The sequence below is a fragment of the Diabrotica virgifera genome, chromosome 1 (genome assembly GCF_917563875.1).
Source record: "Diabrotica virgifera virgifera chromosome 1, PGI_DIABVI_V3a".
NCBI classification, from domain to species: domain Eukaryota; kingdom Metazoa; phylum Arthropoda; class Insecta; order Coleoptera; family Chrysomelidae; genus Diabrotica; species Diabrotica virgifera.
Genome location: NC_065443.1, coordinates 171,873,777 through 171,889,838, shown reverse-complemented (window position 1 = coordinate 171,889,838; position 16,062 = coordinate 171,873,777). Strand labels below are relative to the sequence as shown.

Here is a 16,062-nt window from a genome sequence, read left to right as displayed (position 1 = left end):
GTACCACGGGGCATTTGCTTGCGATGGTGCGTAGAATTTTTGATTGGGACCTTTGGATTATTTTTGTATTTGATTCTCCGTCGTTCGATTCCGTACGTCCATTCAGGTCTGATGACTGTTTTATAAGTGAGCAGTTTGTTCTCAATTGAGAGTCGAGATTTTTGACCTATAAGCCAATTAATTTCTTTCACTCTGAACTTAACTTGTTTCTTCTTCTTTAAAATGTGTTAAATCTAATACATGTCAAACTTCTATTTGTTTATTGTACCGGCCGTTAATGGGTTAAATGTTGTTCTGAAGCTATTTTCTCGTGTCATTTTAATATTTGCTCTTTTTAAATTTTGTTTGTTCATATTGTTCATTTATCATGTGATTTTAGTAATGAGTTGATGTTATGCTCATGTTCTTTATTCCTCCAATTGACCAAGTATAGATTCTAGAATAATATACCCTTAGTAAGCTTTTGTCCCTCGAACATATCTCTACATGTTTAAAGTAATCTTAAATAAAACAACAATATCTAGAACAGTTTTTATTTTCCACTTATATTGAACAAAATAGCGAAAAAAATAAATAAATAAAAAGAACTCCCAATTACTGTATATTTGTAGTTATCTAAAACAAACACTACAGTAACGCAATAAAGAAAAGACACCAATACTTAATGACTAGCACCCAAAGATTTTGACATGAGATTACTGTTTACAAATGTCGAGAAAATCATGTTACCCATAATGTAAGTCGAAAATAAACTGTCCTGTGTTTATACTTTTACGGATTTTTTTTTGTATTTTTAAAACTTTTTTGGTTCTTTTCCTTTTGCTCACAAGATGGAAAAGACTTTTCAAAGTTAGATGTTGCAATCATATTTTTTTGGTACGACGCTCGTCAATGTTGACAAGACAAGGCGTCGAATTTTTACAATGTTTTTTTTATTTTATTGTTATGAAGGAAAAATTTTGCAGCATGACATAAGGTCTCAAGACATTTCATGCACGTTACAAAAAAATACAAAAAGCAGTTTGTCGCCATTTTCAAACGAGTTGCAATTTGCTTATCTACAATTTACAAATCTCTGTATAAAAACATCAATGGGAATATAAAAAGTATCAAAAATGTTTTCGAAACCCCAGTTGAAAATTGCGGCGTCAAACTGTAGCAAATTCTTTTTGCTGGTATTTTTTTTTCTTACAGATGAATTGACAAAAATTATTAGTGGTACAAACATTCGCCATGAAATGCCTTTTGTCTGCTTTTACTTTTACAAACTCACGCGCTAACGTTGTTAAATATTTTATGATTATAGAGTGATGGACTTGAGCGCGATTACGCTTAAGCACTGCTCTCTGTAGTTGTGTTCTGCACTGGTTGACTTTCCTGTAATAAGATAAAATTTGTTAGTGAAATTTAGAAATTATAATAATAATATTGTCTAATAATGTAAATAAGTAAATGTTTAAAACAACACAATTAAATGTTTGGCTGAGAGTTCGCATATCCATGATTAACCCAGATGTGCCTGACGTACAGTAAGTTGTACACCATAAACATGTACACCATTAACTTGTACATATCAATACATCAGTATCAGAGTGCACCAACTCAAAAAACATAGTTCTTCACAAATCAAAGTTAACTTATTAATTTTCTCTGGGAGCAAATATTTTTAATCTGTTGTAAATGGTCCATTTGTTTTTCAAATAGAACAAAATTTTGAAGTTAGATGTTTATTTTATGGTTCTTTTAGATGATAATTTTTGATTAATTTTTTTTAAAGAATTCAGATTTTTTTTGAGTTGGTGCACTATGAAACTTTCGACACATGATTTTTTTAACAGTTAGTGCATTTTGTAGGTATAGGGTATTTGTATGGAACTCAATTAAAATTATTTATTTTTTTTTTCTTATAAAATTATTATTGTTTCCTTGTTATGAAAAAATATAAAATCAAAATAATTTTGAATTGTCTTATTATTATAACTATCTTATTTTGTGTGGCTGGTCTTTCTCAACTCTTAGAATTTGTATTTCGCTCCATTTTATTTTGTCTCCTGCTTCATTTATATTAAAAATTTCATGCACTTCGGCAATTTCTTCTGTAGCGTACCAGGCCGTCTAGTTTTCTTCTTCTTTTTGTATAGGCATGACTCTGTCTGTTTTTACAACGTGCCTCTAGTAAGTTGTCGTTTCATCATTTTCGTGGGCTTCCCACTGATCGTCTACCTATTGGAGAACCGTCTCTCGCTGTCCTTACTACTATATTTGTTGTCATTCGACTTATGTGGTCATTCAATTCTATTCCTCGGTTTCTTACCTAGTTATTGAATGTTATCCACCTTGCATCTCCATCGTATATCTGTACTTCTAGCTCTGTCCCATAGAGTCTTACCATCCATTTTTCGAAGGGTTTTCATCTTCGCTGTTTCAAGCAATCTTTTTGTCATCTCTGTGTCGGGTCGTGTTTCTGCCGCGCATGTCATTATTGGCCTGATGACTGTTTTGTAAATTCTGCCTTTCATTTCTTTTCCGATATTTGTATCGGAAGTTTTTTTAGCCAGGCTAATTATTATTGGTAGCATTTGCGATAAAATATAGAGCGGGTTTCCTTTTAGGTATCTTTTTTTTCCTTTTTCTGTGAGGGCGTGCATCGCATCACACTCATTTTGAGTATGTCCAACTACTAAGCATTTGTGGGCTATGCTTTTTATTGCTAAGTGTTGACAGCAATATAAAAACAAGCAAGCAATGAACTTATTTTTGTTGTCGCCCAGGCAATTATCGGAGTAAAATATGTACTCATATTGAGGTCCATGGTTCTTTAGATACTGTCAAAGACACATACTTATTTCATTAAGACCTCTGCTTGCGATACGTTCGTGACACAAAAAACTATATAGTATAGTATAGTTGATCCAAAAGATGGCATAACCCAGACATCCAAAGTGAAAGTTATCCTTCAACACCAAATTGTTCTATATGGTCCACACAATGTCCAGAAAGAAGTCACACCATTTTGAGCGTCGGGTTTGGGGGGGAGAGGGGGGAGAAATCGGTAAATTCGTAGTTTTTTAAGTTTTTCGCCAATATTTCTAAAACTATGCGGTTTAGCATAAACAACCCTGTATACAAAATTGTTCTACATTAAATTTGAAATAAAAAAGGCCCTATGCATAATCTTTCTAAAATGAATGGTTCCAAAGTTACGGAGGTAGTATATTATAACTGGTCCAAAAAAAGGCCTAACCCAAACATCCAAAGTAAAAGTTTTCCTCCAACACCAAAATGTTCTATATGGTCCACATATTGTTCAGTAAAAAGTTACACCATTTTGAGCGTCCGGTTTGGGAGGGAGATGGGAGAGAAGCTGGTACATTAGTAGTTTTTTTACGTTTTTCGTGAATATTGCTAAAACTATGCTTTAGCGTAAAGAATGTTATATACACAAATGTTCTACATGAAATTTAAAACAAAAAATGTTCTATACATAATTGTTACAAAATCAACGGTTCCAGAGTTACGGAGGGTGAAAAGTCGAGATTTTCGATACTTGTTATATTTTTTGGGCAATATTTATGATATAACTATACCAAAAACCCAGACATCCAAAGTGAAAGTTATCCTCCAACACCAAATTGTTCTATATGGTCCACATAATGTTCGGAATAAAGTCACTCACACCATTTTGAGCGTCGGGTTTGGGGGGGGGGGAGAGGGGGAAGAAATCGGTAAGTATAAAAAGTATCGAAAACCTCCACTTTTCACCCTCCGGAACTCTGGAACCGTTGATTTTGTAACAACTATGTATAGAACCTTTTTTGTTTTAAATTTTATGTAGAACATTTTTCTATAGAACATTCCTTACGCTAAAGCATAGTTTTAGAAATATTGACGAAAAACGTAAAAAAACTACTAATTTACCGACTTCTCCCCCATCTCCCCCCCCAAACCGGACGCTTAAAATGGTGTAACTTTTTACTGAACAATATGTGGACCATATAGAACAATTTGGTGTTGAAGGAAAACTTTTACTTTGGATGTCTGAGTTAGGCCTTTTTTGGACCAATTATACTATACTACCTCCGTAACTTTGGAACCGTTCATTTTAGAAGGGTTATGCATAGGGCCTTTTTTATTTCAAATTTAATGTAGAACAATTTTGTGTAGAGGGTTGTTCATGCTAAACCGCTTAGTTTTAGAAATATTGACGAAAAACGTAAAAAACTACGAATTTGCAGATTTCTCCCTCCTCTCCCCCCCAAACCCGACGCTCAAAATGGTGTGACTTTTTTCTGAACATTATGTGGACCATATAGAACAATTTGGTGTTAGAGGATAACTTTCACTTTGGATGTCTGGGTTTGGGTCTAACTATACCATACTAATAGCCATGTTTGTGAGAAATATTAAATATAGTGAAGTTGTAACATGATAGGCGTCTCATGGAAAAAGAAAAGCACTCCGATCTCCATTTGGTAGTGATAATACAACTTGGAGATGAAAGCGACAAACTACAGTACTGTCATATTCCTTTGAATCCCTTGATATCCAACTCCTTTTCTAACCGAATCCGATTTTTTTCTCCGATATGTGCATCATACTTAAGTTGTACTAGTCTTTTTTGGCTGAAAAAAGGCAATATTAAATTCCCTGTTGAAAATCTTTGTGTATATAATAATTGAGTTTTACGTGAATTTTCAGTTCTCCTCTACATTTTTCTTGGTACAGTCTGTACATGGTGGCTACTTGCTCCGCAATAATGAGAGTCAATTACTAGAAAAGATTTGATGTGGGACCGCACGAATTTTTTTTCATCATCTAGCACCATTGGTCACCAAGCATTTTTTTTCTCCGTGATTGTCATTCTGTGCAAACCCTAGCTCTGTTTTTTTTTAATTGCTGTGCATGCTTTTTCATTATTATCCTATTCGAAATGTTCAAAGTGTTCATAAAGAAAACATACTCTAATTTTTTCATTTCTCATCTCAAAGTAATAAGCTCTATTTTCGCTTCTAAGGCTCCCTTCTTTCTTATATAGTTGGTATGCTAAACTCAGACAAAACTGGCTAGTAACTTTAGTAAGTAATTTTGCCAATTTGGTAATATTGGCAAAAAAATAATTACTAAATAGTTAATAATAATTACTAAATAGTTAGTAATTTGGTCAATTTTGGCAAAATTGGCCAAAAACAAAAAAAATACCTACATAAATCACTAGCCAGTTGTGTCTGAGTTTAGCGAACCGACTATATTGATATTTTGGCTTAACTGGCATTACATTGTTAACTATAAAATCTCGCTGCCTATTTACATCACCAAGACCCCAGTAGTTATTTAGCAGTTCTTGTCTTTCTGTATCACTAAATTTTTCAGAACATTTAATTTAGCAACGGTCAGTGCAAGCAGCTTTCACAGACCATTTTGAGTTAGTAGCTGACAATAGTTCTACCGATCAAGTTTCATTATGCACTAACTCAAAGTGATGCGGTATGAAACTACGACGTTCTAAACAAAATATTTGATTCTGCATGTTGACAAGTCAAAATTTTTATGATGGTGTTGGAATTTTGAGATGGTGTAATTTGAAACTGATAAATAAACATATTTTAACCATTTCCTCATACTTATCTCAATATTGAAAAATTTTGAATTGGTGCAGTCTGATACTGATGTATCGATATATGCGCATTCTTTGTCTTGGTAACAGCTTAAATACTTTCAGTAAGTCTTAACCAACCATAAGGTGTAGTTGTGAATTGCTCACTTTGTGATATCTGGCGATAGTTTTGTGATAAAGATTATAACTTTTATAATACAGCTGAATTTGGAAAACGATTTGCTAAATAAATATTTCTTATATTTATGCAGAAAAAATATATATTTTTGTACATACAGGTAGAGAACACGTATATATTTCTATTTAGATTTAGAAATTGATTAAAGTTTTATTCTACAATATGCGTTGGGCTATTTCATTTTAATGTACAAAATATTGTACACCAGGAAAATACCATACTATTTATTATTAGGGGCTTTTCGCTGGAGGATGCGTTTGGTATGTTGGAGAATCATGAAAATTTAGTAGCAATTGTAGACAGTATTGCTTTGGAGTCTCCAGTAAATGCATGTGATGTCCTAACAGACGAAGACTGATGATAGAGATAGGCAATGGATAATTTACCTGGCTCGCAATTATAACCTCGATTCTCAGTAAAACATTCCATTCATAGAGCTGAGAGATAAATGGACAGGTAAAGGATCAAAGAAAAAATACATATCCTTAAGTAAAAGAAAACATGCAGAGAAAAGGTCAATGTATTGGTGAAAAAGGAACTTCCAAAATATGATTCTAAGCGTTCCGCTGAATGTTTTTCACTTTTCGTTGATAAGTAACTTATAGTTAAGCTTATAGCGTCAGCAACTAATCGATATGCTTCACAGAAGGATCGCCAACAAGAAGTTGGGGAGTATGAGGTCAAAGCTTTTCTGGGAACTCTACTATTGAGTGGCTTTCTCAACATTCCTTGGGGGAGAATGTTTTGGCAACGTGAAAGGGATCCTATGCTTCTTTTCATGAGCATTTTTCAGTGCGTCACAAATGATAGAAAAAAAGGTAAGTCCGTGATAATATACATTTTAGTGACATGACATTTTAGTTAAATCTGACAGTTGTCACATTTTATTTGCAATTTGGCATAAAATCAAATCAACTGTGTTTAATGCATTTATAAAATGGTATTTTCTTTGATTTGTATAGTCTTATAAATTGTACAGATTAAATTCGTAGATATATTATATAATTCGTAAATCATTTTTTTTCTATTATAGCGCCATCTATTGACAACTAGAATAAATGTTATAAATGTCACCCACGAAATGTAATCACCGGCGTGCGTTTTTTCCTGTCACATGCAATTTAATGCGTTAGAAAGAAATCGAAAAACTGTGACGCACTGAAAGATCCTCATGAGAAAAAGCATAAAAATCGACTTAAAGCTGTGACAGATGCCCTTACTTACAAAATTGGATCAGTTATAATTTAGAAGACGCTAATTTAGATTAGGTCGTCCATCTTCCAATGAAAACGTCTAAATTTGCTATGATCGACTAGACCATTTGGTGATTCCACAGGAAAAAAGAACTCGATAGTATGATTTGTTATCTTCAAAAAGACTAAGTTTCCATTCTAATGGCATATAAAACAACATATTGCTATTCTACATCCCACCAGAATGAAAACAATGGGAACCTTCTCTGGTTACACCTCCGAGGCTTCTACAATTTACAATTCACGTCCCACCTGCTCAGCGCGGTAAAGTTCCAACGAGAATGGTTCCCTTCGTACTCTAATCAGAGTAAATGTAAATCAAAAATGAATAACCGTTTTCAATTTCGTTGCAAAACGAAAATACAGCCGAACCATATTCTAGTCCAGTGATACTCAACCTGCGGCCCTCTTGCGTTTTTTATGTGGCCCGAACTAAAGGGCCCTGTAAACTATCAAATTATTTTGAACTTGAGTAAGATAGCTGGTGGTGGATTTAGCATAATTTATATTTGCGATATAACAGAAAAACTTAATCGTAGTTTACAAATTAAAAGTAAACATTCGCAGTTGAAAAATACAATGTTTGCTTTCGAGGACAAGCTAAAGATAAAGATATGTACATCAAGGAAATTAATATAAAAAATCTGCTAATTTTTCGACATTGGTAAAAGCTAAACAATATGGAATATATTATTATGTATCTCCAGAAAACTATTCTACTATTTCTAATTACTTAGTTTACTTGAGTAATGAATTTCAGGAAAGATTTAATGATTTTCGGAAAACTAGGAAATGTTTTCTATTGGTGGAAATGAGTGGTGGCACTGATAAGTAGCCGCTACTACACAACTTGCGGCATTGGGATTTAATAGCGCAAAGTTGTCAGATGAACTAATTGATTTTAAAAATGACACTAAACTGCAGTCAATTTTTAAACAAAAAAAGAGACGCGAATCAATATGAAGAATTCTGGAAATTAGGATCGGATAACTATAAAACTCTCAAAAGTTGGGCTTACTTGCTCCTCACGTTGTTTGCTTCATCATACCTGTGCGAATCATATTCAAAAATGAAATATGCAAAAAATGTTTAGGTACCGATCTTGACTCACTGATTCGCACATGGACGACGTTTTTATTTCATAAGCGGGCGACTTTAAAGAAAAATCGTGAAACAAGTCGATTTTTTAACGTATTATGTATATTATACAATCGTCATCGATCTGGGCGTGAGAATATAGTAGTCGTGTGCTACCTCATTTGAAAGATTATTCAATTCTCTATTTAGTAATATAAACATTTGCGTAAATATTTATACTGGGTGTCCAAAAAAATTTTTTTAATTAAATTAATTGACACAAAACGAAGAATGTATGCCATTTATTCAATTCAAAATACATTTTACTGCTGTCAGAAAACATAAAAAATGTTTATTTGACAAATATACTTTGCTTTTCGCTTAAATTCAATGTTCAAACTGCCAAGAGGCAGGTGGGTGGAAGCTTAAAGGCTGGGTAAAAATTAAACTTTATAGTTCAGCCATTTAACTCACACCCACTTATCGGAAACATCCACTCAACTTAGATAATATTTAGAGTAATCAAAACTATTAAGATTTGAGGGGCTCTTTCTTAGAGTATCCTCTTCCTTGCTCTATTTCTATCTAATCGTTAGTTTCTTTGTATTCACTTTAACCTAGTGTGTTTTGGGTCAACTACCATATCTCTTTTTCACATATAGATTGTATTTGCTATTGAGAACAGTTTGTTATATTAACACTTGACTGCCACAATAGTAAAAAGAAGAAGTTTCTTCCAGCCGCAAATATTTTTATCCTATGTAGTACACATACAAGCGAGAATCAGTTGTTGATTCTCGCGGCTATAGAATGAAATTTCCCTTGCATCACGGCATGCTTCTCATTGCAGTCAGTGTTTAACTTATAAAATATATTACATAGATTGTATATTTTTATTAGTATTGTTTATTGGGACCGTGCAAGTTCGGCAAAGCGACCTCTATTTCTACGCTCTGTACTTTTATTCGCACTTTTAATTATATTGGCCAATTATATTAGTCCTGGTTGCTGGATAATTGTCAAGACCATAGTCCAAAAAAATAATAAGAAGAAAAAATAAGATGCAGGTTATGTTTAGCAAACGTAAACCATTGTATGTAGTAAATAAAATCAGTTATTAAAATGCAGTACTGCAAGCAAAATACAATTAATTAAATTTACCTTTATATAATAATTGCATATCATATCAATATTGTGGAGCAATATATAATTTTTCTGCGTCAATGACAGAAGGTATGAAATATACGTCAATTTGACAATTTCAATTGACAATATGAATTATTTAAGATAGTTGCAATATTTCTCCGCGACTCGCGCACGGTCGTTTCTCGTTTCCCTTTCCAAGTACTTGCACACCGCGAATACTAGACTAGACATTAGAGACATATTCAATGAACTTTGATTGTCAGAAGTGAGTTTAGAACAAAAATATAAATATGTTATGCTCACAACTTTTTTTCAGTATCCACAATATAGTCCATTCTTTCACGGTTTTTGCTCTAATTTTTAAAGAACCGCTTGGATTGACATGAAATTCGGCATACGCATAGCTTACATGTCAAAGAAAAAAAGTGATATTGTGACGATGGTGCTTTTGCCCTGGGGGTGACTTTCACCCCCTCTTGGGGGTGCAAAAATATAAGTCCAAAATAAGTCCGGAAATGGATAAACTGACTAATTTTAAGTAACTTTTGTTCTATAGAGCTTTTTCGCCAAGTCAACACTTTTCGAGTTATTTGCGAGTGAATATGTTCATTTTTCAACAAAATAACTACGTTTTTAGACGGTTTTTCGCAAATAACTGAAAAGTAAGTATTTTGTCGAAAAAAACGTTCTTAGCAAAAATATAGCCTGTAAAAAAGTAAAAAAATGGTGTATGCGTTAGGTCTCTGAACTTCGTAAAACCAGAGTTATAGCCAATAAAAAATAGATTCATATTCACCAAATTTCAAATAGAATATTTCGAAGTGAAATATCCAAAAAATTAAGCACTTTTTGGGGAAAACCCATTTTAACTTTTTTAAAGTGTTTAAAAAAAGCTTTATTTCTGTTTTTATAAAAACTTTCTAGCATTAAATTTAAACAAGTTACGCTCAAAATAAAGTTGGTCCCTTTTGTTTTGGCAAAAAAAAATTGGGAAGACCACCCCCTAATTAGCAACTTAAATGAAATTAATCGTTACCGCTCCACAAATTATTTTTCTTATGTTGTGTTTATATGATCTGTAAGTTTCATCGATTCAAAGTGCTTATTTTGGAAAAAATTTGGTTTTAAAGTAAAATTTTTAAAAATTTTAATTTTGAAAACTATGCTTTTTTTCAAAATAACTTAAAAATTGTTAGAGATACCAAAAATCTCGAAAAACAAAAAAGTCAGCATTGCTTTTCTGAATATCATGTATTTTTTGTTTTTCTGTTAGACAAAAATTGATTAAGATTTGGTGTTTCTAAATTTGCATACATTCGTGATCAGTGACTTTTCAAGGGGTTAAAAGGGGTTCAAAGGGGTTCAAGGGGTTAAAAAAGGGGTTCAACCCCTTTTTTAACTACAGCCATTTCAAAAATATGGACTTTGAACCGATGAAACTTACAGATCATATAAACCAGCGGTTCTCAATCTTTCTGAGTCATGTACCACCAAATATTTTTTTATTATTTTTGGTACCACCTAACTGAAATACCTATCTAGCTAGGTGATCTAATTAACTATGATAATGGTGCTGATTTTGGCTGTTTTAAGCGTTTTATGTACCACCTCAAATAATGATATGTACCACCAGTGGTACATGTACCACAGATTGAGAACCGCTGATATAAACAATACATACATGAGTCAACAAACTTGTGAAGTCGTAACGATTAACCCATCAACCGCCAAGCAAAGAAATACTGCGATAATATGTAATATATTTGATTAATTAGAGTAAAATAAACTTAAACATTAGTAAAAAAATTGTTTTACACTTTGATGATGGCAGGTGTCACAACAACAAAATGGTTCGTTTTCGAACCTTTGGCAGAAATGAGGTATAAAAATTGAAATACACAATTTTATTTTTTGTGAAAAGTCTCAAAACATTTAGAGTGTAAATGGACCTGGAAGTTTTGATAAACAAAAATAGTATGGTTAGAACATTGCCTACACCTTCTTCAGCTTCTTTCTCAAAAACGAAGTCGAACGGCCCTTTATCTTTTTTAGAAATTATTTTCCAGTTTACACTTTCGAATCCGGTATCTTGCACTGTGCCAGTTGCATAAATTCGGCAAATCGACATATTGTCTACCAACACTACACAACCTCCCTTATGTAGCCCCCTTCCCCCTACTCCCCCACCCTAGATTATAACAAAACTGAATACCAGAATACCCGTCTTTCTAAAGGTACCGAGGCATGCCGCACGGTCGTTGGCGCACTGTTGCACGGTCCGGGAACGCCAACCATCCACTATGTTCACGAACCTCTTGCACTCCGCGTTCCCTGCAACTGCTGCAATCGATACGGTATGCGCTCCTCTACATATAAACCTACACAAATTGGAACGCCAAGGCGGAGCGCGTACTGTTGCACGGTCCGGGAGTGCCTACCATTTACTATGTTTACAAACCTCTTGCGCTCCGCGCTCCCTCCAACTGCTCCCATCGATACGGCATGCGCTTCTCTACATATAAACCGCCACCTATTGGACCGCCGAGGCGAAGCGCGCACTTTTGCACGGTCCGGGAGCGCCAACCATCCACTATGTTCACAAACCTCTTGCGCTCCGCGCTCCCTTCAATTGCTTCCATCTACATGCATGCGCTCCTCTACATATAAACCACCACCTATTGGACCATTGAGGCGGAGCGCACACTGTTGCATGGTCCGAGAGCGCCAACCATCCACTATGTTCACGAACTTCTTGCGCTCCGCGCTCCCTGCAACTGCTCCAATCGATACGGTATGCGCTCCCTTACATATAAACCGCCACAGATTGGAGCGCCGAGGCAGAGTGCGCACAATTGCACAGTCCGGGAGCGCCAAACGTGTCCACTATGTGGAGCAATTGCAGGAGCTCGGAGCAAAAGCATAGTGGATACATGATTTTACACATAATAAAGAAATATCCCAACAAATTACTGCCTGTGCATCACCTTGAACTTATTCCTGATCAGACAGGATTATATGTCGACTTCCACCAATGGTTCGTTATCGAACCATTATTTTCAAACACGAGATTTGAGGACTCAGAAAATTTTTTTTTTATTTTTATAACAATTATTGTACAAATAGGTTAAAAAAAATAATGTTTTAATTTATTTGACCACAAAAGTGTTATGCCAATAAAATTACTACAGTAAAAATAAAGTTGTGTCGAAGGATTGAAAATGTCGGACATTTAGAAAATATTTTTGTGATGAAAGCATGAGTTTGGAAATTAAACAAAATTAAATTTAGTTACACTTATATCTTCTCGTTGCTTAAAAAATACAAAGATTTAAAAAAAATTAACGAATTGTCAAAAAAAAATTCTACAAAAAAATGGTGCATTTTCGCATCTTTGGCGCTAAATGGGTTAAGTTCATTTGAGATACTAATTAGGGGGTGATTTTCCCGATCTAACTTTATTTTGAGCGTAACTTGTTTACTTTTGATGCTAGAAATTTTTTTTATAAAACAAAAATTATATATTTAAACACTTCAAATAAGTTGTAATGAGTTTTCCCCAAAATGTGCTTAATTTTTGGTTATTTCACGTTAAAGTATTCCATTTGGAATTTGACGAATATGAACCTATTTTTAATTAGCTATAACTCTGCTTCTACTAGGTATAGAAACGTGATATTTTTTAAAAATTTTACAGGCTATATTTTTGCTACGAATGTTTTTTCGACAAAATACTTACTATTTGAGTTATTTGCGAAAAACCGTCTAAAAGCGTGGTTACTTTGTTGAAAAAATGAACATATTCACTAGCAAATAACTCGAAAAGTATTGACAGTGAAAAAACTCTATAGAACAACAGTTACTTAAAATTAGTCAGTTTATTAATTTCCGGACTTACTTTGGACGAATACTTTTTCACCCCCAAGAGGGGGTGAAAAGCACCCCCGGGGCAAAAGCACATATCGGCACAATATCACTTTTTTTCTTTGACTTGTTAGCTATGTGTATGCCAAATTTCATGCCAATTCAAGCGGTTCTTTAAAATTTAGAGGTTTTGCAATATTTTACCGTTAAAGAACGTACTAATAATGCATACCCTTGATATCGAAGCAGAGTTTATCATAATATTAACATAAATAATAAATAATCATTTCGTTGTGAATCGAAACAAGAGCCGTCTTATTTTAGTTAGTTCAGAGAGGGCCAAAAGTGCTCTAAGGTAGAATTCCGCACCAAGCGACCGAGACAGGAGACCGCGACAGGCGACAGATAGGCGAGGTCTCCCCACGACTGCTCTCAATGCAATTATATCAGGGTAGTTCTGCAGCCCGGGACCGAGACCAGCGACCAACTATCGCGATCTATCTGTCGCCTGTCGCGGTCTCCTGTCTCGGTCGCTTGGTGCGGAATTCTACCTTAACTAGTTTCAACTCTTGTTAGAGTCTCTTTAGAAAGCACATATTTGATTCTCGCTGAACCACTAAAATTCTGGCCGTCAGCCTTGACCCACAAATGAAAGATTATGATGACATGGATGCCGTGGCAGCATCTGCTACGAAGAGTCGCGCCCGCGACTTTCTAATGCGTTTCTGCCTTTAGTCTTAGGGTCAGACACCCGCACGCAATGTGTTAAATCATTTTTAAGACTTTTGTAATCATTTTCCAAAAAGGACGATGTACTGTGGACTATATATTTCTGTAACAAGGTTACTATCAAACTCCATTCATAGAATCGTTAAGATTCTCATGGTGTTAGCGAATCCTCGTATTTATTTTGCACAGCCGAACGCTTCAGTGTAAAATATTTATCACTGCCGCTGCCTTGGATGTGCTACCCAAAAAGTGAACTAAAAACCAGCTTACATAGAAAACCAAGATAGAAGAGCATATCGATGGTTTAGTGTGAAAACCTCGTATCTCATTAAATTACAATTTTACAGGAGAGGCAAAAAACTGATTTTCTGCAAAATATAACCTAAAAACAAAAATTATGTTACGTATTTTTAATTCGAGCACATTGAGACAAATATCTGATATTGGCACAGAGCTAAAAGTGTTAAATGTTGCTATTAAATAAGAAATACAAATATTATTAACTATGAAAAACACGTAAATATCCTTGCAGTATATAGAGCATTTACCCAATTAACTATGATAACCTCGTATATCTTGATATACGTGTTTTTCATCTCAAATGAGGTTGTGTTTATTATTATTTATGAGGTTTTCATTTTTCATAGCTTATTGCACACCTCCAAATACTATTTCGATACAATACAAATCTTTTGATTTAAGGTTCATAAAATGTTCCTATATGCCGGACTACCTTTTGTTGTTCACAAAAAACATTTCTGCAAGTCGAATATCTCAAACAAACACTCCAAATTAAGTAGCAAATTCTTGGTTATAAATATACGTGGTATTCACACTAAATCAAGAGAGCAATTGATATACGTGGTTTCTGTTTTCGGCTGTAGAAAATAATGTAGCGTTTTTGGAATTTTTCTAACAGTTGTAAATCGTGAGAGACAAGGTTTTCAAACTAAAACCACCAAAATGTCATTTTCGAAAAAAAATGAGATACGAGGTTTTCACACTAAGCCATCGACATAGTATATAGGCAACTTGGAGCTTGGATTAACATAAATAATAATAAATAAGCATTTCGTTGTTAATCGAAACAAGAGCCGACTTATTTTAGTTAGTGCAGAGAGCGCCAAAAGTGCTCTAACTAGTTTCAACTCTTGTTAGAGTCTCTTCAGAGAGCACATATTTGATTCTCTCTAAACCACTAAAATTTCTGGCCGTCAACCCACAAACAGAAGATTATAAGGACATGGATGCTGTGGCAGCATCTGCTAAAGACGAACGAAAGTTTTATTTTTAATATTAACAATATTAAAAATAAAACTTTATCAGAACTAATCTTCTGGTTACACCATTCGTGGCTTCTAAAAATTTGCAAGCCAACGAATCGCCGGAGCAAAGAAGGCCGAAGAAGGCTCTATAAAGTTACATCTCACTGCCCGCCTGTCCAGCGATAAAATTCCAACAAAAGATTAGTTCCCAATACTCAGAATAGAAGTAGAACTAAGGGTCGATTTCTCATACCTGCCTTAATCTATGGTTCAGTTGACCGCAGTTCACCGATGACTTTCGGTTTTGTTTGGAATGCATTTCTCATTGCACGTTCATGTAAGTGCACGTTCTACAGCTTTCGAGAAATGCCAATAGATGGCAAAAGGTAAAAAACTATCGCCATTTTGTACGACCATTTTTATGCTGTTTTTGAATAAAGTTAAATTGTAGTATTTATAGTCAAATGGTTATTTTAATAATTATAAATAAATGTTACTGGGTTCTGAAATCTTTGAACGGCCGAATTCCAGCGTTCAAGCATCGTTCAAGTTTAAACTGCCATCGGTTGAACGTGAATTGAGAAAGACGATTTTGACTTTAAACTGACGTTCACTAAAAGTTCAGGTTAACCTGGAGTTAAACTCGATATGAGAAATTGGCCCTAATAAAAATAAAAGAATCATTTCGTTGTGAATCGAAACACGAGCAGTCTTATTTTAGTTAGTTCATAGAGCGCCAAAAGTGCTCTAACTAGTTTCAACTCTTGTTAGTCTCTGAACTACTAAAATAAGACGGCTCTTGTTTCGATTCACAACGAAATGATTATTTAATATTTTTATTAGTTCTACTCCTATTCTGAGTACATATTGGGAACTAATCTTTGTTGGAATTTTGCCGTCTGGACAGGCGGCTAGTGAGATGCAACTTTATAGATCTTC

At 34.3% G+C, this 16,062-nt stretch overlaps 1 protein-coding gene across 2 annotated transcripts in view; it reads right to left on the bottom strand.

Moving 5' to 3' along the window:
* Positions 1-519: 519 nt before the first annotated feature.
* Positions 520-16,062, bottom strand: part of LOC126878872 (Y-box factor homolog) — a 233,541-nt gene continuing 217,998 nt past the window's right edge. For both annotated transcript variants that reach the window (XM_050641769.1, XM_050641770.1), the window contains one exon: positions 520-1,377. In XM_050641769.1, coding sequence (XP_050497726.1) covers positions 1,333-1,377 — 45 coding nt within the window. In that variant the 3' untranslated portion in view covers positions 520-1,332. The remainder of the gene's footprint in view (positions 1,378-16,062) is intronic.